The sequence below is a fragment of the Ovis canadensis genome, chromosome 1, assembly GCF_042477335.2.
Source record: "Ovis canadensis isolate MfBH-ARS-UI-01 breed Bighorn chromosome 1, ARS-UI_OviCan_v2, whole genome shotgun sequence".
Lineage (NCBI taxonomy): Eukaryota > Metazoa > Chordata > Mammalia > Artiodactyla > Bovidae > Ovis > Ovis canadensis.
Window position 1 is genome coordinate 108549077 of NC_091245.1, and position 25706 is coordinate 108574782.

The window sequence follows — 25706 nt, forward strand, 5'->3', positions numbered from 1 at the left end:
GCTGCTTCAGTCATGTCTGACTCTTTGTCACCCTATGGACCGTAGCACACCAGGCATACTGGAGTGGTTGCCATGCTCTCCTCCAGGGGATCTTCCAGACCCAGGGATCGAACCCAGGTCTCCTGCATTTCTTGCATTGGCAGGCAGTTTCTTTACCACCAGCACCACCTGGGAAACCTGTACCTAACAGTATGCTGGTACAATTCTTGAAATATAACAAAAAGAGCAAGAAGTTTCCAAAGGGAAAATATTTTAAAGAACAAAAAATTCAGACTTTTCATCTGCAAACTGGAAGCTTGATGACAGTGAAAAGGCATCTGTGTGCTACTCAGAGGATAGGAGAGCAATCTTTGCCATTCAACCTCATTGCCATCCTGGCTGGCTCAGCAGTAAAGAATCCACCTGCAATGCAGGAGACTCGGGTTCAATCCCTGGGTTGAGACGATTCCCTTGGAGAAGGAAATGGCAACCCACTCCAGTATTCTTGCTTGAGAAATCCCATGGAGAGAGGAGCCTGTTGGGCTACAGTCCATAGTGTCACAAAAGAGTTTTATATGACTTAGTGACTAAACAAAGAAGACATTAGCACTTAAGTAAGGATTCAGAGAGTATATCACTCACAGAGCCTATTTGAGAGAAAGCCTCAAAAAAGTTGTCCATCAAATAAGAAGCTAATCTTAACAGTAGGTGGGCTTCTCAGGTGGTGCTTGCAGTAAAGAACCCACCTGCCAATGCAGGAGACATAAGAGATACGAGTCTAATCCCTGCGTTGGGAAGATTCCTTGGAGGCGGAAGAATAATGGCAACCCACTCCAATATTCTTGTCTGGAGAATCCCATGGACAGAGGAGTCCGGCGGGCTACAGTCCATAGGGTCACAAAGAGTTGGACACAACTGAAGCCACTTAGAACCCACATGGAACAATAGGGAAAGATGAAGAATAAACAGTGGTAAGCAAAAAACCACACAACAATTGTAATTAAACTGCATAGATGATGATATTGTAAGATCAAGAAGACATAGAAAGAATACACAGAAAAAAATGTACAAAAAAGATCTTAATAACCCAAATAACCATAATTGTGTGGTTATGTACCCAGAGCCAGACATTCTGGGGTGTGAAGTCAAGTGGGTCTTGTGAAGCACTGCTGTCAATAAAGCTAGTAGAGGTGATGGAATTCCAGCAGAGCTATTTAAAATCCTAGAAGTTGATCTATCAAAGTACTTCACTCAATATGTCAGCAAATTTGGAAAACTCAGAAGTGGCCACAGGACTGGAAAATGTCAACCCTCATCCCAATTCCCAAGAAGGGCAATACTAAAGAATGTTCAAAGCACTGGACAATTGTACTCATCTTCCACACTAGTAAGGTTATGCTCAAAATCCTCCAAGCTAGGCTTCAGCATTATGCCAACCAAGAAATTTCAGATGTTCAGGTTGGGTTTAGAAAAGGCAGAGGAACCAGAGATCAAATTGCAAACATTCACTTTCTTGCTTTCATAAAGAAAGCAAGAGAATTTCAGAAAAACATCTATCTCTGTTTCACTGAATATGCTAAAGCCTTCAACTGTGTGTATCATAACAAATTGTGGAAACCTCTTAAAGAGATAAGAATACCAGACCATCTTACCTGTCTCCTGTGAAACCTGTATGCATTTCAAGAAGCAACAGTTAGAACCTTGTATGGAACAACTGACTGGTTCAGGATTGAGAAAGGACTATGACAAGGCTGTTTATTGTCACCCTGTTTATTTAACGAATACACATAGCATGCTAAATGCCAGGCTGGATGAGTTAGAAGCTGGAATCAATATTGCTGGGAAAAATATCAACAATCTCAGATATGCAGATGATATCACTCTAATGGCATAAAGTGAAGAGGAACTAAAGAGCCTCTTTATGAGGGTGAAGGAGGAGAGTGAAAAAGCCAACTTAAAATTCGGTTTTAAAAAAACTAAGATCATGGCATCTGGTCCCATCACTTCATGGCAAATCAAAGGGGAAAAGGCAGAAGCAGTGACAGATTTCCTGTTCTTGGGCTCTAAAATCACTGCGGATGGTGACTGCAGCCATAAAATTAGAAGACAATTGCTTCTTGGCAGAAAAGCTATGAAAACCCTAGGCAGTGTGCTAAAAAGTAAAGACATCACTTTGCCGGCAAATGTCCGTATAGTCAAGGCTATGGTCTTTCCAGTAGTCATGTACAGATGAGTGAGTTGGACCATAGGCAGAGCACCAAAGAATTGATGCTTTCCAACTGTGGTGCTGGAGAAGACTTTTGAGAGTCCCTTGGACAGCAAGGAGATCAAACCAGTCAATCTTAAAGGAAATCAACACTGAATACTCATTGGAAGGACTGATGCTGAAGCTCGAATGCTTTGGCCATCCGATGTGAAGAGGCGATTCATTGGAAAAGACCCTGATTTGGGGAAAGACTGAAGGCAGGAGGTGAAAGCGACAGCAGAGGATGAGATCATTGAGTGGCATCACTGATTAAATAGACATGAACTTGGGAAAACTCTGGGAGATGGTGAGGGACAGTGAAGCCTGGTACGCTGCAGTCCATGGGGTCTCAAAAAGTCAGAAACGACTTGACTACTGAACAGCAACAACAAAGATTCTTGAAATAAAGATGTCTTATTTTCAGAGAAAATCTAATAAATGTCTAGAAACAGAACACTTGACTAAGTCAGTGAAACCTTCAAATTGGAAGAATGTTGCAGGGGGAGGTGTAAGAATAGTACAAGGCTGAGCAGGGAATGTGGGCTAGTGAGTGTTCTACATTTTCATTCTAGTGATGGTGGTGAGCAATGGGAAATAGAGCAGGATGGGTATTATTTGACTATTTTAATATAATAGAGAAGAAGTATATGTATTAAGGAGATGAGTACTAATGGAATGAGAAGTATAAAGGCATTTTGGAAGTACTAAGGAACAGACTAAGAAAAGAATGAAAGGAAATCCGACCTCAGCTGCCCTAGTTGTCCACCCCTCCTTCTTGAAACAGTTTCCTTCTTTGGCTTTTCTAACCCTGCACTTACCTGGTCCTCCCCACTGGCTGTTCCTTCTCCACCTCTCCCAATGGACCTGAATCCTCTGGTGGTCAGTGCTATGCCCTCTTTCCTTCCCTAGCTATAGTCGCCTAATCCCTAGGTGATTTTAGCTAATCCCATGGCTGTAAGTAGCATGACTGAACTGAGGGCCACATTTCCAGCCTGGACATCTCCCCCCAGGCTTAACCCATCTATGTGGCCCATTTAACATCTGTTCTTGGAAGGCAAAGTTAACAGTCTAAAGCTGAATTCTTGTGTTATGCCTACCTTCACCCCAAACCTGCTCCTCCCCAGACTTTAATGATATTTACAGCTCAATAAATGTCACTCCATCTACCCAGTTGTTTAAGCCGAAAACCTAGAAATCATCTTTGATTCTTCTTTTCCTTCTCTCTGACATCCAGTCCATCAGCACTCTCTATAACTCTACCTCCAAAATTTCCTGAATCTCCCCATTTCTCCTGATCCCCTACCACCATCCTTCTCTCACTTAACCTATGGAGAAAGCCTCAGAACGGGAATCCCTTTTCCTCTTCTTGCCTTGCTATAAACCATTATGCACAAAGTATGTATTCTAAGGTGATCAATAAAAATGTAAACCACATATTACCCTGCTGAAAACCATTTGGCAGCTTCCTGTGGCTATCAGAATCCACCCAAACCACCTACAAACCCTACAAAGCCTTTCCTGCCTCAGTCTGTCTTCAGATCTCTCCTTCACTCAGTCTGCTCCAGGCACAGTCCTCCATTCATCCCACATGGAGACCATGATATTTTGTACACTGGAAACTTTGTATGCCTGGAAGAATTCATTCTGTCCTCTAATCATTCAGAACTCACTTTAGCTGTCACATCTTTTTAAGGTACTTTCTTAATAAGCCATCCATGCCTCACACATTCATTAAACCACCAGTATCTTATCACATTATCTCTACTTGTCAATCAGCATTCTTGGTTACAAGTAACAGATATCAACTGACTGTGGATGAACATAGAGCCTGTCAAACAGTGAAATAAACCAGAAAGAGAAAAGTAAATGTTGATATATGGAAATATATATGCATATAAATGGCATCTAAGAAAATTGATACTGATGAACTTATTTGCAGGGTAGGTAGAGATACAAACATAGAGAACAGACTTATGGACACAGTGGGGGAAGGAGAGAGTGGGACAAATTGAGAGAGTAGCATTGACATATATTCACTACCCTGTGTAAAATAGCAAGTGGGAAGCAGCTGTATAGCACAGGAAACTCAGCTCAGTGCTTTGTGATGGCCTAAAGGGCTGGGGTGGGGGGTGGGGTGGGAGGAGGCTCCAGAGGAAGGGAATATGTGTATACCTATGGCTGATTCATGTTGTTGTATGGCAGGAACCAACACAATATTGTAAAGCATTATCCTCCAATTAAAAATAAATGTAAAAAGCATTTAATCCAGTTACATTTAAAGTAATTATTGATATATATATTCCTATTGCCATTTTCTTAATTGTTTGGGATTGATTTCGTAGGTCTTTTTCTTCTCTTGTACTTCTTGACTGTATAAGTCTAAGAAGTTAACTGATAGCTAAATATTCATATTAAAGGAGAGCAAGTGGTCTACAGACCTTTGAGGGATCCAGGTGACCAGGCCCTGAGATGACTCATCCAGGAGCCACAACAGAACTGGTCCAGTAGAAACTAGTCTGTTACTTCTGACACAGACACCACAGCTTACATCCCACTGACTGGATACTTGACTTGCCTCAGAACCGCTGTCACCCTTGCCTCAGGCAATCAGGTGGCTGCTTCCATGACTGTCATTGTCAATAGCACATATACTGTGGTCCTCCTCTCACCATGCAGTAGTTTCTGTTTGGAAGTCTGATAAGGTGCATCTGACTGGAGGAGCCCAGGTCATGTGCTGTCTCTGCTATAAAGGTGGCTGGGAAAGTATCAGGCATTTTCACATTGGGCTGTGTTTCATAAGACAGAAAATTCCATAAATATGAGAAGGGAGTTCAGATTTTCAACCTAACGGAGATGGCTTTCTTGAGCATCAGGAATCTCACCATGGAAATGAAATGAGTGGACTATATACAGCAAAAATCAAATTCCACTCAAGAAAATTGAATGAGGAAGAATTTAGACTCTGTTTATATGGTAAGGTGTGGGACCATGCCCCATGAAATCTGTGCTACATACTTTTTTAACAGCACTTACAAGTACCTGAAATCTTGTGCTTTCTCCTGCTTTTTTTCAGCAGTCTCCTTGGCTACAATGGTAGTTCCATGAAAGCAGGGATCGGGTCCACTTGTTCACAACTGTATCTCTGGCAATCTTAGTTATGCCTAGCTCATTAAACATTTATTGAAAGAAAGTGGACTGAGGGCCCAGTGAGTAAAAATTTGTATCAAATAAGTAGAGTTTCAAGAAAGAGTAGTCATATGTCAAATGCCACAAGATGGTCCCATAAGGCTAAGACTGACAGATTGACTAAATGACATGTGGATTTGTTAATTTTAAGTAGTTATCAGTATCTCAATCAAGAGCAATTTCAGAGGAGTGGTGGCCAGAAACCAAAAGGCAATGGGTTGAGGAGGAAAAAAAGACATCATAGGAGAAAGCTGAAATGATTTTCTCCTAGTGTATAGAAACAATGGGGAAATTGTGTTATTACTTATGAACTTCAACATTTTCAGTTTCTATTTCCTAGAATTAAACCAAAGGCCATATTGGGTGCAAGCCGCAAGAAAAGGAAAGAGCATGAGTCTGGAAGGGTGACAGACATGTGCTTGAATCAAAGCTATCAACTTCTAGGCAAGACTCACGCCTAAGCAAGTTTACCTCTGCAGTTTTGTTTCCTTGTCTGTAAAAATGGAGATAATCTTCTTATAAGTGTAAAATTACTGTGATGTAAAGACAGCAGATATAGCATAACTTTTGCTCTGCTTCTTTCTTCCTCCAGGCTTAGCTAGTCCGTCACCAGATTCTCAAGCTGTCAAATACCCCAGCTCTTCCTGCACATTGAAAAGGACTGTGGGGACATCTGTCCAGCTGACACTGACCTCCCCTTTGGATCCTAACATCCGAGAGATTGAGTGGAATTGGCAACCTGAGGGTGATGAGAAAACACAGCTTCTAGTGTCCTGGAAGCCTCAGATCCCTAATCCTGACTGGTATGATCTTGAAGAAATATACAAGCACAGACTCAACCTAACAGAGATGGCTTTCTTGAGCATCAGGAACCTCACCATGGAAATGAGTGGACTATATACAGCAAAAATCAAATTCAACTCAGGAAAATCAAATGAGGAAGCATTTAGACTCTGTTTATATGGTAAGGTGTGGGACTATGCCCCAAGCATGCATTCCAACAACCACTTTATTTAAAGAAAGTTAGCCTAAACTCGGTATTTTTTTTAAAGTCTTTTTTTTTTTTTTTAGAAATTTTTACATCTCTTCTGATGCCCTAAATGTAAAACTAAATTTTAAATATTACATCTTAGGAAAAACTATCTATAATTTCTTTTTGTTTCTTTAAAAGTATCCATTTAGAATAAGAACAAAAAATGGCTTAAGATTTGTCACCTTCTGGTTAATCCACCTCTAGCAGAACCAAGGTAAGGCCTGACCACCAAGGTAAGGCCTGACCACCTGACCTCCCCTCCCCGGCTTGACCCTCATCCGAACTCCACCGCCCACTCTAGGGACTCACACACAGCTGGTGGAGGGAAGGTACAGGATACAGGATGGGGTCTAATGCTACATATCTCATGAGAAACAACCAATGAAAGTTTTAATAGAGTGATCACTTGAAAGGCTCCCCAGGAGTGTGAGAGTGTGAAAGTAAAAATGTTAATCACTCAGTTGTGACTCTTTGTGACCCCATGGCCTCTAGCCCATCAGGCCCCTCTCTCCATGGAGTTCTCCAGGCAAGAATGCTACAGTGGGTTGCCATAGAGGCCCACTCAAGAGTATACCAAAAAAAAAAAAAAAGCATTCAATTGTAAAATACTGCAAAAATTGATTATGAGAAATATACGGTTGTATCAGAAATGCCCTTATTGGTTGCTTCAAAAACTGATTTTAAAAGTTTTTTTGTTTTAATTGGAGACTAATTACTTTACAATATTGTAGTGGCTTGCCATACATTGACACGAATCTGCCATTCTGAACCCCCCTCCCACCTCCCTCCCCATCCCATCCCTCTGGGTCATCCCAGTGCACCAGCCCTGAGCACCCTGTATCATGCATCGAACCTGGACTGGTAATTCATTTCACATATGATAATACACATGTTTCAATGCCATTCTCCCAAATCATCCCACCCCCTCCCTCTCCCACAGAGTCCAAAAGACTGTTCTATACATCTATGTCTCTTTTGCTGTCTCGCACACAGGGTTATCATCACCATCTTTCTAAATTCCATATTTATGCATTAGTATAATGTATTGGTGTTTTTCTTTCTGGCCTACTTCACTCTGTATAATAGGCTCCAGTTTCATCCACCTCATTAGAACTGATTCAAATGTACTCTGTTTAATTGCTGAGTAATATTCCATTGTGTATATGTACCACAGCTTTCTTTTTTTTTTAATTTTTTTTTAATTTTTTTTTATTTTTTAAATTTTAAAATCTTTAATTCTTACATGCATTCTCAAACATGAACCCCCCTCCCACCTCCCTCCCCATAACATCTTTCTGGGTCATCCCCATGCACCAGCCCCAAGCATGCTGCATCCTGCGTCAGACATAGACTGGCGATTCAATTCACATGATAGTATACATGTTAGAATGTCATTCTCCCAAATCATCCCACCCTCTCCCTCTCCCTCTGAGTCCAAAAGTCCGTTATACACATCTGTGTCTCTTTCCCTGTCTTGCATACAGGGTCATCATTGCCATCTTCCTAAATTCCATATATACGTGTTAGTATACTGTATTGGTGTTTTTCTTTCTGGCTTACTTCACTCTGTATAATCGGCTCCAGTTTCATCCATCTCAACAGAACTGATTCAAATGAATTCTTTTTAATGGCTGAGTAATACTCCATTGTGTATATGTACCACAGCTTTCTTATCCATTCATCTGCTGATGGACATCTAGGTTGTTTCCATGTCTTGGCTATTATAAACAGTGCTGCGATGAACATTGGGGTACATGTGTCTCTTTCAATTCTAGTTTCCTCGGTGTGTATGCCCAGCAGTGGGATTGCTGGGTCATATGGTAGTTCTATTTCAGTTTTTTAAGGAATCTCCACACTGTTCTCCATAGTGGCTGTACTAGTTTGCATTCCCACCAAAAGTGTAAGAGGGTTTCCTTTTCTCCACGTCCTCTCCAGCATTTATTCTTTTAGACTTTTGGATAGTAGCCATTCTGACTGGCGTGAAATGGTACCTCATTGTGGATTTGATTTGCATTTCTCTGATAATGAGTGATGTTGAGCATCTTTTCATGTGTTTGTTAGCCATCTGTATGTCTTCTTTGGAGAAATGTCTGTTTAGTTCTTTGGCCCATTTTTTGATTGGGTCATTTATTTTTCTGGAATTGAGCTGCAGGTGTTGCTTGTATATTTTTGAGATCAATTCTTTGTCAGGTGCTTCGTTTGCTATCATTGTCTCCGATTCTGAAGGCTGTCTTTTCACCTTACTTATAGTTACCTTTTTGTGCAAAAGGTTTTAAACTTAATTAGGTCCCAATTGTTTATTTTTGTGTTTATTTCCAATATTCTGGGAGGTGGGTCGTAGAGGATCCTGCTGTGATTTATGTCCGAGAGTGTTTTGTCTATGTTTTCCTCTAGGAGTTTTATAGTTTCTGGTCTTATGTTTAGATCTTTAATCCATTTTGAGTTTATTTTTGTGTATGGTGTTAGAAAATGTTCTAGTTTCATTCTTTTACAAGTGGTTGATCAGTTTTCCCAGCACCACTTGTCAAAGAGATTGTCTTTTCTCCACTGGATATTCTAACCTCCTTTGTCAAAGATAAGGTGTCCATAGGTGCATGAATTTATCTCTGGGCTTTCTATTTTGTTCCAGTGATCTATATTTCTGTCTTTGTACCAGTACCATACTGTCTTGATGACTGTGGCTTTGTAGTAGAGCCTGAAGTCAGGCAGGTTGATTCCTCCAGTTCCATTCTTCTTTCTCAAGATTGCTTTGGCTATTTGAGGTTTTTTTTTTTTTTTTTTTGTATTTCCATACAAATTGTGAAATTATTTGTTCTGCTGCTGCTGCTAAGTCACTTCAGTCGTATCCGACTCTGTGTGACCCCATACACGGCAGCCCACCAGGCTCCCCAGTCCCTGGGATGCTCCAGGCAAGAACACTGGAGTGGGTTGCCATTTCCTTCTCAAGTGAATGAAAGTGAAAAGTGAAAATGAAGTCGCTCAGTCGTGTCCGACCCTCAGCGACCCCATAGGATTGCGTTGAATCTCTAGATTGTTTTGGGTAGTATACTCATTTTCACTATATTGATTCTTCCTATCCATGAACATGGTATATTTCTCCATCTATTTGTGTCCTCTTTGATTTCTTTCATCAGTGTTTTATACTTTTCTATATATACATATTTTGTTTCTTTAGGTAGATATATTCCTAAGTATGTTATTCTTTTCGTTGCCATGGTGAATGGAATTGTTTCCTGAATTTCTCTTTCTGTTTCCTCATTATTAGTGTATAGGAATGCCAAGAGACTTCTGTGTATTAATTTTATATCCTGCAACTTTACTATAGTCATTGATTAGCTCTAGTAATTTTCTGGTGGAGTCTTTAGGATTTTCTATGTAGAGGGTCATGTCATCTGCAAACAGTGAGAGTTTTACTTCTTCTTTTCCAATCTGGATTCCTTTTATTTCTTTTTCTGCTCTGATTGCTGTGGCCAAAACTTCCAAAACTATGTTGAATAGTAGTGGTGAGAGTGGGCACCCTTGTCTTCTTCCTGACTTTAGGGGAAATGCTCTCAAATTTTCACCATTGAGGATAATGTTTGCTGAGGGTTTGGCATATATAGCTTTTATTGTGTTGAGGTATGTTCCTTCTATTCCTGCTTTCTGGAGGGTTTTCATCATAAATGGATGTTGAATTTTGTCAAAGGCTTTCTCTGCATCTATTGAGATAATCATATAGTTTTAATCTTTCAATTTATTAATGTGGTGTATTACGTTGATTGCTTTGTGAATATTGAAGAATGCTTGCATCCCTGGGATAAAGCCAATTTGGTCACTATGTATGATCTTTTTAATATGTTGTTGGATTCTGTTTGCTAGAATTTTGTTAAGGATTTTTGCATCTATGTTCATCAGTGATATTGGCCTGTAGTTTTCTTTTTTGTGTGGCATCTTGTCTGGTTTTGGTATTAGGGTGATGGTGGCCTCATAGAATGAGTTTGGAAATTTACTTTCTCTGCAATTTTCTGGAAGAGTTTGAGTAGGATAGGTGTTAGCTCTTCTATAAATTTTTGGCAGAATTCAACTGTGAAGCCGTCTGGTCCTGGGCTTTTGTTTGCTGGAAGATTTCTGATTACAGTTTCAATTTCTGTGCTTGTGATGGGTCTGTTAAGATTTTCTATTTCTTCCTGGTTCAGTTTTGGAAAGTTGTACTTTTCTAAGAATTTGTCCATTTCTTCCATGTTGTCCATTTTATTGGCATATAATTGCCTGATAGTAGTCTCTTATGATCCTTTGTATTTCTGTGCTGTCTTTTGTGATCTCTCCATTTTCATTTCTAATTTTGTTGATTTGATTTTTCTCCCTTTGTTTCTTGATGAGTCTGGCTAAAGGTTTGTCAATTTTATTTATCTTCTCAAAGAACAAGCTTTTAGCTTTGTTGATTTTTGCTATGGTCTCTTTTGTTTCTTCTGCATTTATCTCTGCCCTAATTTTTAAGATTTCTTTCTTTTTACTAACCCTGGGGTTCTTCATTTCTTCCTTTTCTAGTTACTTCAGGTGTAAAGTTAGGTTATTTATTTGACCTTTTTCTCGTTTCTTGAAGTAAGCCGGTATTGCTATGAACCTTCCCCTTAGCACTGCTTTTACAGTGCCCCATAGGTTTTGGGTTGTTGTGTTTTCATTTTCATTCATTTCTATTCATATTTTGATTTCTTTTTTGATTTCTTCTGTGATTTGTTGGTTATTCAGCAGCATGTTGTTCAGCCTCCATACGCTGGAATTTTTAATAGGTTTTCTCCTGTAATTGACATCTAACCTTACTGCATTGTGGTCAGAAAAGATGCTTTGAATGATTTCAATTTTTTTAGATTTACCAAGGCTAGATTTATGGCCCAAGATGTGATCTATCCTGGAGAAGGTTCCATGTGCGCTTGAGAAAAAGGTGAAATTCATTGTTTTGGGGTGAAATGTCCTATAGATATCAGTTAGGTCTAACTGGTCTATTGTATCATTTAAAGTTTGTGTTTCCTTGTTAATTTTCTGTTTAGTTGATCTATCTATAGGTGTGAGTGGGGTATTAAAGTCTCCCACTATTATTGTGTTATTAATTTCCCCTTTTATACTTGTTAGCATTTGTCTTACATATTGTGGTGCTCCTATGTTGGGTGCATATATATTTATAATTGTTATATCTTCTTCTTGAATTGACCCTTTGATCATTATGTACTGTCCTTCTTTGTCTCTTTTCACAGCCTTTGTTTTAAAGTCTATTTTATCTGATATGAGTATTGCTACTCCTGCTTTCTTTTGGTCTCCATTTGTGTGGAATGCCTTTCTCCAGCCCTTCACTTTCAGTCTGTATGTGTCCCTTGTTTTGAGATGAGTCTCTTGTAGACAACGTATATAGGGGTCTTGTTTTTTATCCATTCAGCCAGTCTTTGTCTTTTGGTTGGAGCATTCAACCCATTTACATTTAAGGTAATTATTGATAAGTGTGATTCCATTGCCATTTACTTTGTTGTTTTGGGTTCGAGTTTTACACCATTTCTGTGTTTCCTGTATAGTGAAGATCCTTTAGCATTTGTTGGAGAGCTGGTTTGGTGGTGCTGAATTCTTTCAGCTTTTGTTTGTCTGTAAATCTTTTGATATCTCCTTCATATTTGAATGAGATCCTTGCTGGGTACAGTAATCTGGGCTGTAGGTTTTTCTCTTTCATCACTTTAAGTATGTCCTGTCATTCCCTTAGGGCCTGAAGAGTTTCTATTGAAAGATCAGCTGTTATCCTTATGGGAATCCCCTTGTGTGTTATTTGTTGTTTTTCCCTTGATGCTTTTAATATTTGCTCCTTGTATTTGATCTTTGTTAATTTGATTGATATGTGTCTTGAGGTGTTTTGCCTTGGGTTTATCCTGTTTGGGACTCTCTGGGTTTCTTGGACTTGGGTGACTATTTTCTTCCCCATTTTAGGGAAGTTTTCAACAATTACCTCCTCAAGTATTTTCTCATGGTCTTTCTTTTTGTCTTCTTCTCCTGGGACTTCTATGATTTGAATGTTGGGGTGTTTAACATTGTCCCAGAGGTCTCTGGGAGAAGGCAATGGCACCCCACTCCAGTACTCTCACCTGGAAAATCCCATGGACGGAGGAGCCTGGTAGGCTGCAGTCCATGGGGTCGCTAAGAGTCGGACACGACTGAGCTACTTCACTTTCACTTTTCACTTTCATTCATTGGAGAAGGAAATGGCAACCCAGTCCATTGTTCTTGCCCGGAGAATCCCAGGGACGGAGCAGCCTGGTGGGCTGCCGTCTCTGGGGTTGCACAGAGTTGGACAGAACTGAAGCAACTTAGCAGCAGCAGCAGCAGAAGTCTCTGAAGTTGTCCTCGTTCCTTTTAATTCTTTTTTCCTCTCTGCTTCATTTATTTCTACCATTCTATCTTCTACCTCATTTATCCTATCCTCTGCCTCCATTATTCTACTGTTGGTTCCCTCCAGACTGTGTTTGATCTCATTTATTGCCTTATATATTAGTCAATATATAATAATGTGTTATTATATATTGACTATTTTTTATTTCTTCTAGGTCCTTGTTAAACATTTCTTGCATCTTCTCAATCCTTTTCTCCAGGCTATTTTTCTGTAACTCCATTTTGTTTTCAAGATTTTGGATCATTTTCACTATCATTATTCAGAATTCTTTATCAGGTAGATTCCCTATCTCTTCCTCTTTTGTTTGGTTTGGTGGGCATTTATCCTGTTCCTTTACCTGCTGGGTATTTCTCTGCCTTTTCATCTTGTTTATATTGCTGTGTTGGGGTGGCCTTTCTGTGTTCTGGCAGTTTGTGGTTCCTCTTTATTGTGAAGGTTCCTCTTTGTGGGTAGGGTTGAATGTTTCCTGGTTAGGGAAGCTTGTGTGGGTGTTGTTGTAGGTGGAGCTGGATTTCTTCTCTCTGTTCCTGGGAATTCCCAGTGGTTGGGACTCTGTGCTTTGTCAAAGGTGCTAAGAGCACAGGGTCAATCCCTGGTTGGGGAAAAAGGTACTGCAAGCTGGCAAAAAGAAACAAGAAAAAAACCTGTTCATGAAAACAAAATATTACTCCATGCTTTGGGGAAAGTTGATTTAAAAGTTCTTAAGTGACAAAAAGATGTTGGCAAAACTGAAAGAACAAAACTTGGTTTGAAAAACACCAAATAGGAGTTTTGATCACGTAAAATGCTTTTAAACTAGTTGATCTGAAGTCCAGTTAGAGAAATTTCAGGACAAAGTTTTGTCCTAGACACAAGTCAGAGATACCGGGGAAGACCCAATGCCTGCTCCCTGGAGCTCCCAGGCTAGTAAGGAGCCCAACACCTGACCTCCTAGGCAGACAGTATAATGGAGAAATACAGGAAAGAGTGAGAAGACAGTCCAGAGAATTAGTATCTAACCTGCCAGAGCTCTCTCCCACTGGTCGTCTTTGGCTCCATCCTCCACCACCTCTGCTTGTGTTATCACATCAGCCTCCTGACTGGCTTCTCTTCTGCCTTCCAAATCCCCCTCCATGCAGCTGATGTTTTGATCTTCTTTAAAATGTAGTGCTCTTCCTGTTGTTTACCTGTTTAACACCAAACAGTCCCCATTCCCATTCTGCACGGAATAAATGGCACTCAGAAAAAGAAGTGCAACTCTGTACAGGATCTGGTCCCTGGCTGCCTCTTCAGCCTTGCTTCCCAACACTTTCCTCCATGTGCCATGCTCCGAATTTTCTACCCCTCTCCTTGCCACCTGGTCCTTTCCTTCTTGACATACACTGGTGGCTGTCCCAGAGATATCCATCTCAAAGACATTCCCATCTCAAAGACATTCCCTGCACACCCCACCTAGTGGGAGCCGGAGAGGAGTGGGGGGGTGAAGGGTGGGGAGGGGGGTTGGAAATCTTATGAGAAGAGGCTAGGTTGACTGGGTTGACTATCCAAGCTGGGTTTTTCTGTTGATAAGAGACGGAGAGCATATTAGCTGCTTCCTGGCCTCCAGCTTCTGATTCCTGAACTTGTCTTTCTCTCCTCCTTGGCTGATAAATTCCTGGCGTAGCTTTCTCAGTGACATCATACCAATAGAGTTTCATCCTATCTCTTTTAGCATCAAGAAATGGAAGCCTACTTAAATTAGTCAATAAGAGTGTTTTGTGATTAAAAAAAAAAAATGCTTAGATCTCTAGGAGCAAGATCAGTAAAGGAGTTCCTCTGGCCCTCATGCTCATGGGAACTGAAAAACTGACAGGGGCTCACTTCTGTATTCAGGAACCACATACTCTCTCATCTTCTTTTTCAGTGTCTTTCTCTCTCTCCCCTCCTTTCCTGTTAGCTTTCTTCTCCTGGGCCTCTCCAAGTGGTTGGGAGTGTGGCTTTGTGCAGCTATGCACCCCACTCAACCAGAGAGCAAAGGGAGTTTCCTGGCTCACTTCACATGGGAAATTTTAGGAAAAGGCTCTTACTAGTTGGGCTAGGTTCTCAAGATCACCCCTAGATGGGTCACTGACCAGGGAAATAACATATTCTGATTGTCAAGGCCTGGGGCTTGTGCTGTTGTATTGCATGTAACCAGTCAAACCAGAGTGCTTTGACTAACAAGTCATGAAAACCACAATGGTGGAGCAAAAGAAGAGTTGCTTGAAAAAGTAGAAGTGCTACTAGCTGGTTTCCTTGTGTCTTACTTCCAACTTATCTGATAATTCACCCACTCCCTTATTGAATTTTACAATAATACTTGCTTACTTACCATTGCTGTGGAACTAAGTACTCCTCACAGCATGAGAGATCTGCCATCAGCTAATGCCAGTGTTCTAGCTTTGTTTCTAGCCAAACACATTGTTCCTCAAGTACAGCCTTTCTCTCTCACTCTCTCTTACCTCATGGGCTTTCAGAATTGTCATATCCTATAAAGGCGTTTCTCATTCCTGTTAAATGAGTATGTCCATTTTGAAGTCTGCAAGTGCTTTTTCCTAATTCTTTAATGGGTCATATTTCTCTCTGCCTTGCACTACAGTTATTTGTGTGTGGTGTGCTGTCCACTTGGGAGCACGGGCCATGCCCTACTCTTCTTGCATCTGTCTGATGTTTTATACAGGTCCCAGGAGGCATTCAAAAAGTATTCCTTTAAACAAATAGATTTAAGCAATTTTTAAAGAAAATGATAGAAATGCACCTAATTTTTCTAGGATTTTTATGTTATTCAATCTTGATTAACATTCTTTTACCTATTAAAAAGAGCTTAACAAAAGTTCATAAAAACCACATGCCAAGTGAACACTTTAAATGCCTAAGAGCATTCTCTGCCTTAACACCTATCTATGCTTCATGACACTTTGTAATAGACATTCCATTTGATTTTACATTTAAATTGTTGTCTGTTCATTAAACCAGATCTTTTAAAGTGATGTGAAAATATAATTTCCCCAGATGCATGTTCAGTAAGTCTTGGGAAGAGCCCATAAATTTGTATTTTTAGCAATTATCCCAGATCAAGGGTTGGCAAACTATAGCCATTGGTAAATCTAGCCCAATGCCTGACTTTATAAATAAAGTTTTATTGGAATACAGCCACACACCCATTTGTTTAGATGTTTTATTTGGTTACTTTCTCCCCATAATGGCAAAGTTAAGTAGTTGTTTCAAGAGACCATACAGCCTATGAAACCTAAAATATTTACTGTCCAGCCTTTTACCCTTTGCTTACCCCTGCCCTAGACGACTCTACTGACACAGCTAATCCATGAAACTTTATAGGGTTATTATGAGGATTAGATGAGCTCATGTGAAGCCTTTGGAGCTAAGTCTGGAAATACATACTTGCTCAGTAAATGTTAGGTGTTGTGTTTTCTTTTCATCTGCTAATAGCATAAACTGCATTAGTAAAATTCCTAATTATACTGTCTTTGCATTCCTATAATAAATCCAACTCGATCATAGTGTATTGTGTGATTATATTTGCTAATATTTAATTTAGGAATTTTAAATTCTGTGTTTGAAACTGACATTAACCCGTGGATTTGTGTATTTTATCTTGTTTTGGTTTTGATATTCTTGTCTGATGTGTGTATTAAAGTTAAACTGTGCTTTCAGAATGACCCGGAGGTATTTTGCCATTTCAAGCTCTGAGGCAAAGTATATAACACAAGAGTTTTCTTTCTTCGGTCATTTGGTCACACTCACCCCTGAGACCAAATATTCTTCATGACCTTTATAAGGACAGAGCTTTGGCCATGTTTCTAAGACAATGAGTGTATTCAGGTTTGCTGCTACTTCTTGATAAGATTTTGATCATTAACACTTTCTTAGAAAAGAATTATTTCACTTATATTTTCAAATCTATTGATACTCAGTTGTACACAGTGTTTCCTTATAGCTTTTCATCTTCTCTTTTCTCTAGTGGTAGTAGTGTTAGTCTGTCAGTTGTGTCCAACTCTTTGTGACTCCATGGACTATCGCCCACCAGTCTCCTCTGTCGATGGAGTTCTCCAGGCAAGAATACTGCAGTGGGTAGCCATTCCCATCTCCACGGGATCTTCCTGATCCAGGGATCAAACCTGCATTTCCTGCATTGCAGGAAGATTCTTTACCATTTGAGCCACCAGGGAAGCCCTTCACTTTTCTGTAGTTATGTCCAATTCTCATTCTAAGTGACATTTACTTATAACTTTAAGAGTTTAGTTAGCAATATTTTTTCTTTTGATTTATCTCTTTTTTTAATTGGCTTTGATTTTGCTGATCAAATCTTTTTATTGTTATCGATGCTCGTAAGTTTGGAATATATTTGACTTCAATTAGCGTTAAGCTTGATTTTTAAAGGCTTAAGAAAATGGGGGTTTACTTTTCTCATATAACCAGAAGTCAAGAGGTAACTTTCTCTGGCATCCATGCGTCTGTTCAGCATTGACCCCTGAGGTGGACGCTCACTCTATCTTTCTGCTCTGCCATCATTGGCACATGGGTTTTGCTCTTGTGCTTGTTGCTTTGAAACAGGATAGCTGTTTCTCTAGGTGTCATTCTAGAAAAAAAAATAGCAAAAAAAGAAAGACATGGGGAATAATCTTTCTTGTGTTGAAGCTTTCTCTTTTCAGGAGTGAAGACTCTTCCTCTCACGCAGCAAATTTCCCTTACTTCACTGCTCAGAACAAGTGCAAGTGTAAGAAAGACTGAAATGGAGAATTTTGCTTTCTAGATTCTTCAATAGACAAAGTCAAGGACAGTGAGGAAAGAGGGACTGAGCATAGAGTGAGTTACCTAACAGATTGGCCACCTGGCCATTAACATCTGTGTTTACCTATGTTACATCCTGTCCTCTAATCCATTTATATCTGCCGTAGTAAAACCATCTATTGTAGTATTAGTGGATTTGATTTATGCATTTCCAAATCATGTTGCTAGGTACATAGTAATCTAAAATATCTCTGGCCTGCTAATGTTTTTCATGTCAGATGAAAGCAGTCTATAGTGACTGTTGCCACACTTGCAATCATTTGGTTGACATTTTTCTCATTTATTATTTTCCATCTCTCTTTTTGATCTTTCTGTATCATTAATATCAATAACACATAGCTGGTTTTACCTAATTTTGATCTTGTTTTTTTAATAGGGGGCTATAATGAATTCAGATGTATTTTAATTTTTTACATGTATGGACCTACTCCAGACATCTTATTTAATGTTTCTTATCAGTTTTTTCTTGCCTTTTGTTTTATTAATACAGTTTTCTTTTATCCAAACTTCTAGCAGTTTGGAAATTATACAACATTCATTTTTATTTCACTGGTTACTAAACTTACATTTTTACTTTAACATTTGAAGATAATCAATGGTTTTTAATTCTCTAAACAAAACAAGACTGTAAACATGTCTTTACAGTGTATTCTCAGTGTTTCCCATGTTTCATTTATTGTATAGACAATAATATATATGGTTACCATATATTGATATATCATGTATTTACTTATAATTATATAATTATCAGATTGTTGTTGTGGTTCAGTCACTAAGTCATATCCAACTCTTTGTGACTCCATGTATTGCAGCACTTCAGGCTTCCATGATAATTTAGCTGTCTCGACATAACTGAGCATGGAAAGTTAAGCTATCAGTGGGCTGGGAATCAGAACCTCTTAGGCCAGGCAGAGTAGGTTCTTTCCTCAGGCCTACAGTTAGAAATCTCATGCAGACATATCACGTGCTGAGAAAAGTGATACATTCAGATTGGCCTCCAATCTTGAAGCTCAGCTTCTCTCTTGTCCCCTCTCACCCCAGATCCCATCCCCCACCCCCAGATCCAGATTCGTTCATCATCTAACACATCAGTCTGGTGCAACATCAGTCTAGAATGTGAGATCCCAGGAAACACAGGGAACCTGACAGTGACCTGGCTAAGCCAGGGCCTCTCCAGGCACCTGGAGCAGAGAGGGATACCCCCCAACTCCAGGAACCTAAGCCTGAGCCTGCCTATAAGCCATGTCAACAGTCAGCTCACCTGTGTGGTTAACAACCCTGCAGAAGAGAAGAATGCAACCTTGCACCTGGAGGACATCTGTCCCTGGAGGGGTGAGTGTGATCAGTTAGGAAGGTGATGACAATGAGCCAGCAGAGACTAGGGGAGGGCAAGGCTGGTAAGTCTCAAAGAAAATGGGGGGTACTGAGGAACATTTTAAGGCAGTTTATGTGATGCAACCAAAACATCCCCACCTCAGTGAATGGCCACAGCCTCACTGCAGTCTTGAAACCTACAATCCAGAAACTGGACCAATTAGGAGACTAATGCTTCACCCAGAACAGAAATGTGAGACTGGCATGTGTACACCCCCTTTGCCAACATCAATGAGCCTGGGAGGCTGAATTAGACATCAGATCCGAGAAGAGGAGGAGAAAGATCTGAGGAGTAAAGACTAAGAAACTTAGGGACACCTGCCCCCAACCGTGGAATACTGTCACCCAGACTCTGGCCCTTACCCTGGGTGGGCAGGACTCGCATAGCACATTCAGGCTGATAGATGCCCAATTTTTACTGCATTCCAGACTTGTCCTTTCAAAGGATGGTTACCACATCTGAGTACATAAACCACAGTTCAACCCTTCTCTGAGCAGTGTGAGAACCTGCGGTCACTACAACCCGTTACTATACTTTCTCCATCAGCCTAGAGCAACACCTTGGTTACATAAAGGGACTAAGTGGGGTGGGTTATAGGGTGTGAACCCTTACAAAAGAGCCTCAGACTGTGGTATTGTAAAATGCCTAGGGAAAGAAGTCCCCTACCTTCCCTAGGAATATGAAGCAGGAACAACTGATGTTAAAAAGGAGGTGTAATTACTAGTTCAGTTGTCCTATCCCACCAATGCCCTCCTGACCCCTACTTGCTCATGTGGGGCTCTTGTCTGAATGGTCTCTTTCATCTCATCTCTTCACTCACTCAGATTTCAACCCTCACAACTGAGTGCCTACTGGGTGCTGATGATGGGGGAAAGGCTCAGTGAAAAATAAGATAAATCCCTGTCCTCAAGGAACTTACAGTGCTGTGGGGGCTTCACCACACACTGGCTGTGAGACTTGAACAGGTTACTTAATTTGTATAGCTTTTCCATAATATGGATAATAATTGTATCTACTTCACGAGGCTCTTGTGAGAATGAAAAGAAGTACTCTGCAAAGAGATACAGCACAGTATCAGATATCAGTAATATCAAATATCAGATATCAGTTATGTGTGTGACACAGATCATGTCAGTAATTATCAGAAGATAGTTCAAAGAAGGGGAAGAGTAAATTTCTAAACATAAAAACAAAAAACAGCAAAATTCTGTAAAGCAAGCATCCTTCAATTAAAAAATAAATTAATTTTAAAAAACCAGATGTTAAACAATAAAGTTGGAGAAAATACAAAGTATATGGTTTTGGTATGAAAGAAAGGAAGGAAAAGAGGAAGGGAGGGAAGGAGGGAGGAAAGAAAGAAGGAAGGAAAAGAAAGAGGGAGGGAGAAATGGAAAGAGGGAGGAAGGAAGGAAGAAAAAGTTGAGCAACTGCTGCCTGAGTTGGGAAAGGCCTCACAGATATGGGAACACTTGAGATGGGCCTTGAAGGATGAATAGGAGTTTTATTGCGGGGTTATAGAAAAGACATCCCAAACAGAGAAAAGAACAAGCCTAAGGTCTATCCCCGTGTCCTTTATCCCTTCCTCCTCTTAGAATGTATTTTTCTTCTGAGAGTCTGAGAAAAGAGGCAGGTGAACAGGATGAACAGTGTCACACACAACTAATGGAAGCCTCTGAGGGTCCTGTTCAGAGACTGGACAGAAAGTCTGGTGATGAAACATTATAGTAATAGTGGTTAGTGTGTAGAGAGACTAGAAAGGAAGAAACTTGTCAGAGCTTCATCAGGGACGTACACTCAGGACACAGGCTCTGAGCCAGGGGGGCCCCACCTGCTCCCCATTGCCTGCCCAACAGGCTTGACTGAAGCAGATCTGACACCAGCCTTTGACTCCAGGTTCTCTTCAGAGCAAATGGCATTGGCTTGGCATCCTTCTCATGGCTCTGATGGCGAGCCTAGGGGCCGGAGTGTGGATCTGGATGAGAAAGAAGATGCAGACCAGGAGAGGCAGGTGCTGGGTAGACCCTGACGGGAGGGCTGGGATGAGGGGGATCTGGGGGAAGGGAGTGGATCAAGACCCCAGGGAGGAGGGCAGGGCACTGGGCAGGTAGAGGCTCATTGACTTCTTCTGTGAATCATTCCTGATAGAAGCCTGGGGTAGAGCAATGCTGGGGGCAGGAGCTACGTGCATGTCCAGAAAGGAAGAGAAGAGGAAGGCAGGGACAGGACAGGAGTCTGGGACCTGATCCATGATCCAGAGGGCAATGACTGATCTCACTCAAGGGCTTACAAGGGGCCACCTCCAATTCCATTCATTCTCATTGAGCATCTGCTGTATACAGGTGAGTCCACTCTCCTGCCAGAGGCTCCAGGCGTGAAAGCTACTCCCCAGGCCCTTCCCACAGAGGAATCTGCTAACCTTCAGACTGGTGTGACCAACAGCCTAGACTCTGCCTATGAAGAGATCAGCTTCCTGAGACACCTTAAGGTGGGTCCAAGGGAATCAAATCATACCAGTTCTGCTATGTGCTCAGAGGCAGTAAATCTGGGGAAATCCAGAGTATTCTATTCCCTATCACATTCTGGGTCCAATCCTTGCTTTGGACAATATGGTTGCTGTGCTTGGCTACCCACAGCATGCTGGGAGCTGAGGTGCCAAGTTAGGAAACCACTGATGGGGAGCATACTCCACTCATATGCCCACAGCCTCATCACATCCTCACCAATATCCGAGGAGGGTTGGCAGAGCAGAACAGTGTAAATGACCAGGTGTCTGGTAGACCCCATCACCTATATAAGGCACAAGGAAGTAAAAGGAGGACACAGTAGCAGATCCAGGATTGAGAGCAGACCTAAGAAGCTGAGGAGCACCAGGAAAAGCTCATTTCCTCTTCTTCCTCAAGTCTTTCTCTGTCTTACCTACCTGAGATCCTACCACTAATACCACATCTTTAGGTAAATGTTTTGATGCCCTCCCATTGATGAGGTGTTCCTGGGAGGGCATCTCATGTTGGCTACTGACCCTTGGTTGGAAATTGGTGCTATAGTCACAGATAGAATGATTTCACCAGTGGGGAAGAACTGAAGACAGCAATTACAGGAGGGAAAAAAGGACATCTAAGGGACTTCCCAGAGCAATGATTCTCAAATAGAGCTTGCATCAGGAACACCTGAAGGGCTTGGTAAAAATGAAGTTTTCTGGGCCCACTCCAGGAGTTTTTGATTCAGTAGGTCTTGGCTTCCCTGGTGGCTCAGAGGTTGAAGCACCTGCCTCCAATGTGCTTTGATCCCTGGGTCAGGAAGATCCCCTGGAGAAGGAAATGGTAACCCACTCCAGTACTCTTGCCTGGAGAATCCCATGGACAGAGGAGCCTGGCAGGCTACAGTCCACGGGGTCACAAAGAGTAAGACATGACTGAACGACTTCACTTCAAGGCAGTCCCGAGAACTTATATTTCTAACAAATTCCCAAGTGATACTGATCCCTAGTGATCCTGGTCCCACATTGAGAACCACTGGACTAAAAGCGTGAGCAGAAGAGAAGCAGGGATGCCCAGGAGTAGCCAATGGCCAGGTCCTCTCCTCTCTCATCCTTTGACTTCCCCAAAGAGGGGACAATGCTAGATGACTGAGTCACAAATCATCAGGATCTGGTCCAGTCCCAGCAGGTTATAGTAGGGGAAAGTGAGACATAGAGGGAATACTTGGACTTATCAGAGAACCATGCAAACGAAGCAGAATAGGGGTGTCTTCGTTCCCAGCCTCGTCTTCCATGCACTGTCCCCAACTGCCCCAGTGCCCTCCACGTTGTGACTTCCCATGGCAGTCCCTCTGGGTAACATCCTTACCTAGCCTGGGCCTCGGGAAACTTAGGAAATTGTTCATTGTGACCCAAACCTTAATACCCCTGCCGAGAAGCACAGGAGGGGAACAATAAGTGACTTTGGGATAGAGAAACAGATGAGGCAACATCTGACCCAGACATGCAGCCCCATGCTGAAGCCTCTGACACCTCAGTTTCTGCCCTTGGGGAGCTCCCAGTCTGGTGGAGAAAATAAACTCCCTTCAAGGAGACAGGAAAGTGAAGTGAAGTCGCTCAGTCATGTCCGACTTTTTGCGACCCTGTGGACTGTAGCCCTCCAGGCTCCTCTGTCCATGGGATTCTCCAGGCAAGAATACTGGAGTGGGTTGCCATGACCTTCTCCAGGGGATCTTCCCGACCCAGGGATCGAACCCAGGTCTCCCGCATTGTGGGCAGACGCTTTAACCTCTGAGCCACCAGGGAAGCCCTAAGGAGACAGGAAGCTAAGTGCAAAAAGGATGAGGGTGGCATAAAGAAAGAGTCTGGAGAAATGGATATGAGGCTCTGACACAGGTTTCTTTCTTTCTTTCTTTTTTTTTTTTTTTTAAAATGAAGTATGGTTGACTTACAATGTTGGGTTAGTTTCTTGTGTATAGCAAAGTGATTCAGTTTTAGACAGATAGACATATACTTTTCCATATTCTTTTCCATTATGGTTTGTTACAGGGTATTGAATATAGTTCCCTATACTGTATAGTAGAACCTTGTTGTTTATCCCATTCTATATATAGTATTTTGTGTCTACTAATCCCAAACTCCTAATTTATCCCTCCTCACCCCGCTTCCTCCTTAGTAACCATACGTTCATTTTTCTCTGTCTGTGAGTCTGTTTTTGTTTCATAAAATGAGTTTGTGACACAGACTTCTTGATCAACGCTAGAAAATCACTTCCCTCCCTCTACCTCAGTTTATTCTTTTATAAACTGAGGATTACAGTAATAATCGCTTACATTTATCTGACACTTTTAAGCCTTCCACAGTAACTTTTGCAATGAGAGCAAAGTGATTTACAAATTAAAGTCCGTCAAATATCTGTTGAGCACCTACTGTGTTCCCTGAATTGTTTTTATCTGAGCTACGAAAGTCTACAAAGCAAGAAAAGTCCTTGGTCTCATAGAATATTCTAGGTTGAGGGGATAGAGAGTGACAAACCAATAAGCAAACCATCAAGTTCTAGGTGATGGTATGTGTTAGGAGAAAATAAAGCAGAAAAGAGAGGTGGGGTTGGTGGTGTGCGATTTTAACTAAGGCTGTCAGGGAAAAACTCACCAAGAAAAGAGACCCTGAAAGAAACGAGGGGGTGAGCAAAATGGAGGTCTTGGAGTGGGGAGAGAGGCAGTATCTTGGATAGAAGACAGAGCAAGTGCAAAGATCCTACAATGTTCAAGAGAGAGTCTGTGCTGAAGCTGTATTTAGGGGAGTTATCAGGCTTGAGAGTCAGAACTACCTGGTTGAAGACAAGAAGTTCGTAAAGAGATGTAGCTTGACTGACCCTTCTATTTGATGCTTAGAAATTGATCAAGACAACTCCTAAACTCTGCTTGAATTGTAGAAAGACTCGGAGAAGGGCAACTGCCACTCACATAACCCTGAGTGTACTTCAGCCGTCCAAACTATCTACGAGAAGATCCGGAGAAGTCCAAAACCCCAGGGTGATGCTTAGCCCATGATAAAACCAGAGCATGAGGGGGACCTTGGCAAGGTCTGTCCCATCCATTTACCCCTTTACCCTTGGGCCTCCAAAGATCCCTCCTTAAGGTGGAGCTGGGACTAGAGCCTAGATCTTCCTGAACAATCTCACTGAGCTGCTCTCCCAAGTTCCTACCAAAATTTTCTCGCATCACAGATGGTAGGTGGTGGCTCTTCCAGTTAAATAACCAAATATGAGAAGCAAAGCCTTCAGCCTTCAGCCTTCAGCCTTCAGCCACACTTTGGACCTGTGAACCTCTTAACCCTGTTAGGGTATACTCATGGTCAGGTAGGGCCTGCACAGGGATAGTGGGGGGAAAGAGATGATTTCTCTGAACAGGGAGGAACCTGGGGCCTCTGAGAAGGATGAGCCTTGTGGGGAGGACCTTCAGGGTTTCACAGTCAGCTCACCACTATGAATAGTGAAAAGAATGGCCCTTGACTATTATAAAAAAGAGGCCTGTAGGTACAAGATTCAAGGTCAGCTGTATTGTAGAGGGGAGTGGTGGAAAGAAAAGTAAACTGGTTTTTTTTTGTTTTTTTTTTAGCTCTGTCATATACTAGAGTTAATTATAGACACAGGAAATGTACTATCTAGGTTCTCAAAGTTCAGTTCACTCACTCTTATATTTTCAATAAATTATACATGCTTGCACAAAAGTCAAAAGGCATATCTTATTGAAATAATAATTCTTCATCATTTTATTGTTATTAAAAATGGGGTCTTGTTCCCCTTGTGTATTCTAATTTTATTAAGATAATACATATGAATCATATATTAAGCCATGTTATTCAATGTCTCTACTGTTTGTAACAGTTTTTCATTTGATCCCTTTGAATTTAGGGATAAATAAAAATGTTAACAAATGATTATAACTTATGCTTCCTTCTTTCCAATGTTTGTGCTTCATTCTCTTTTCTTATCTAATTGAATTGGCTAATACTTCCAAAGCCATGTTAAATTATCATGAAGATTATCCTTACATTGTTCCTAACTCTAATATAAATGCTTCTAGTGTTTCTCCATTGAGCATGATTTTGTGTTTTGGGTAAGGCATATCTGCGGTATCATGTTAAGGAAGTATATATTTAGTCTTATTTTATCTCATATTTTATCAAGAATTT

At 41.1% G+C, this 25706-nt stretch overlaps 1 protein-coding gene across 1 annotated transcript in view; it reads left to right on the plus strand.

Moving 5' to 3' along the window:
* The window catches only part of LOC138416123 (CD48 antigen-like), a 43499-nt gene extending 18042 nt beyond the window's left edge, over positions 1 to 25457 (plus strand). The window contains exons 3-7 of the mRNA XM_069544882.1: positions 6003 to 6374; positions 18700 to 18990; positions 20927 to 21037; positions 21373 to 21518; positions 24445 to 25457. Of these exons, the coding sequence (XP_069400983.1) occupies positions 6003 to 6374; positions 18700 to 18990; positions 20927 to 21037; positions 21373 to 21518; positions 24445 to 24555 (1031 nt within the window). The 3' untranslated portion in view covers positions 24556 to 25457. The remainder of the gene's footprint in view (positions 1 to 6002; positions 6375 to 18699; positions 18991 to 20926; positions 21038 to 21372; positions 21519 to 24444) is intronic.
* Positions 25458 to 25706: the final 249 nt, after the last annotated feature.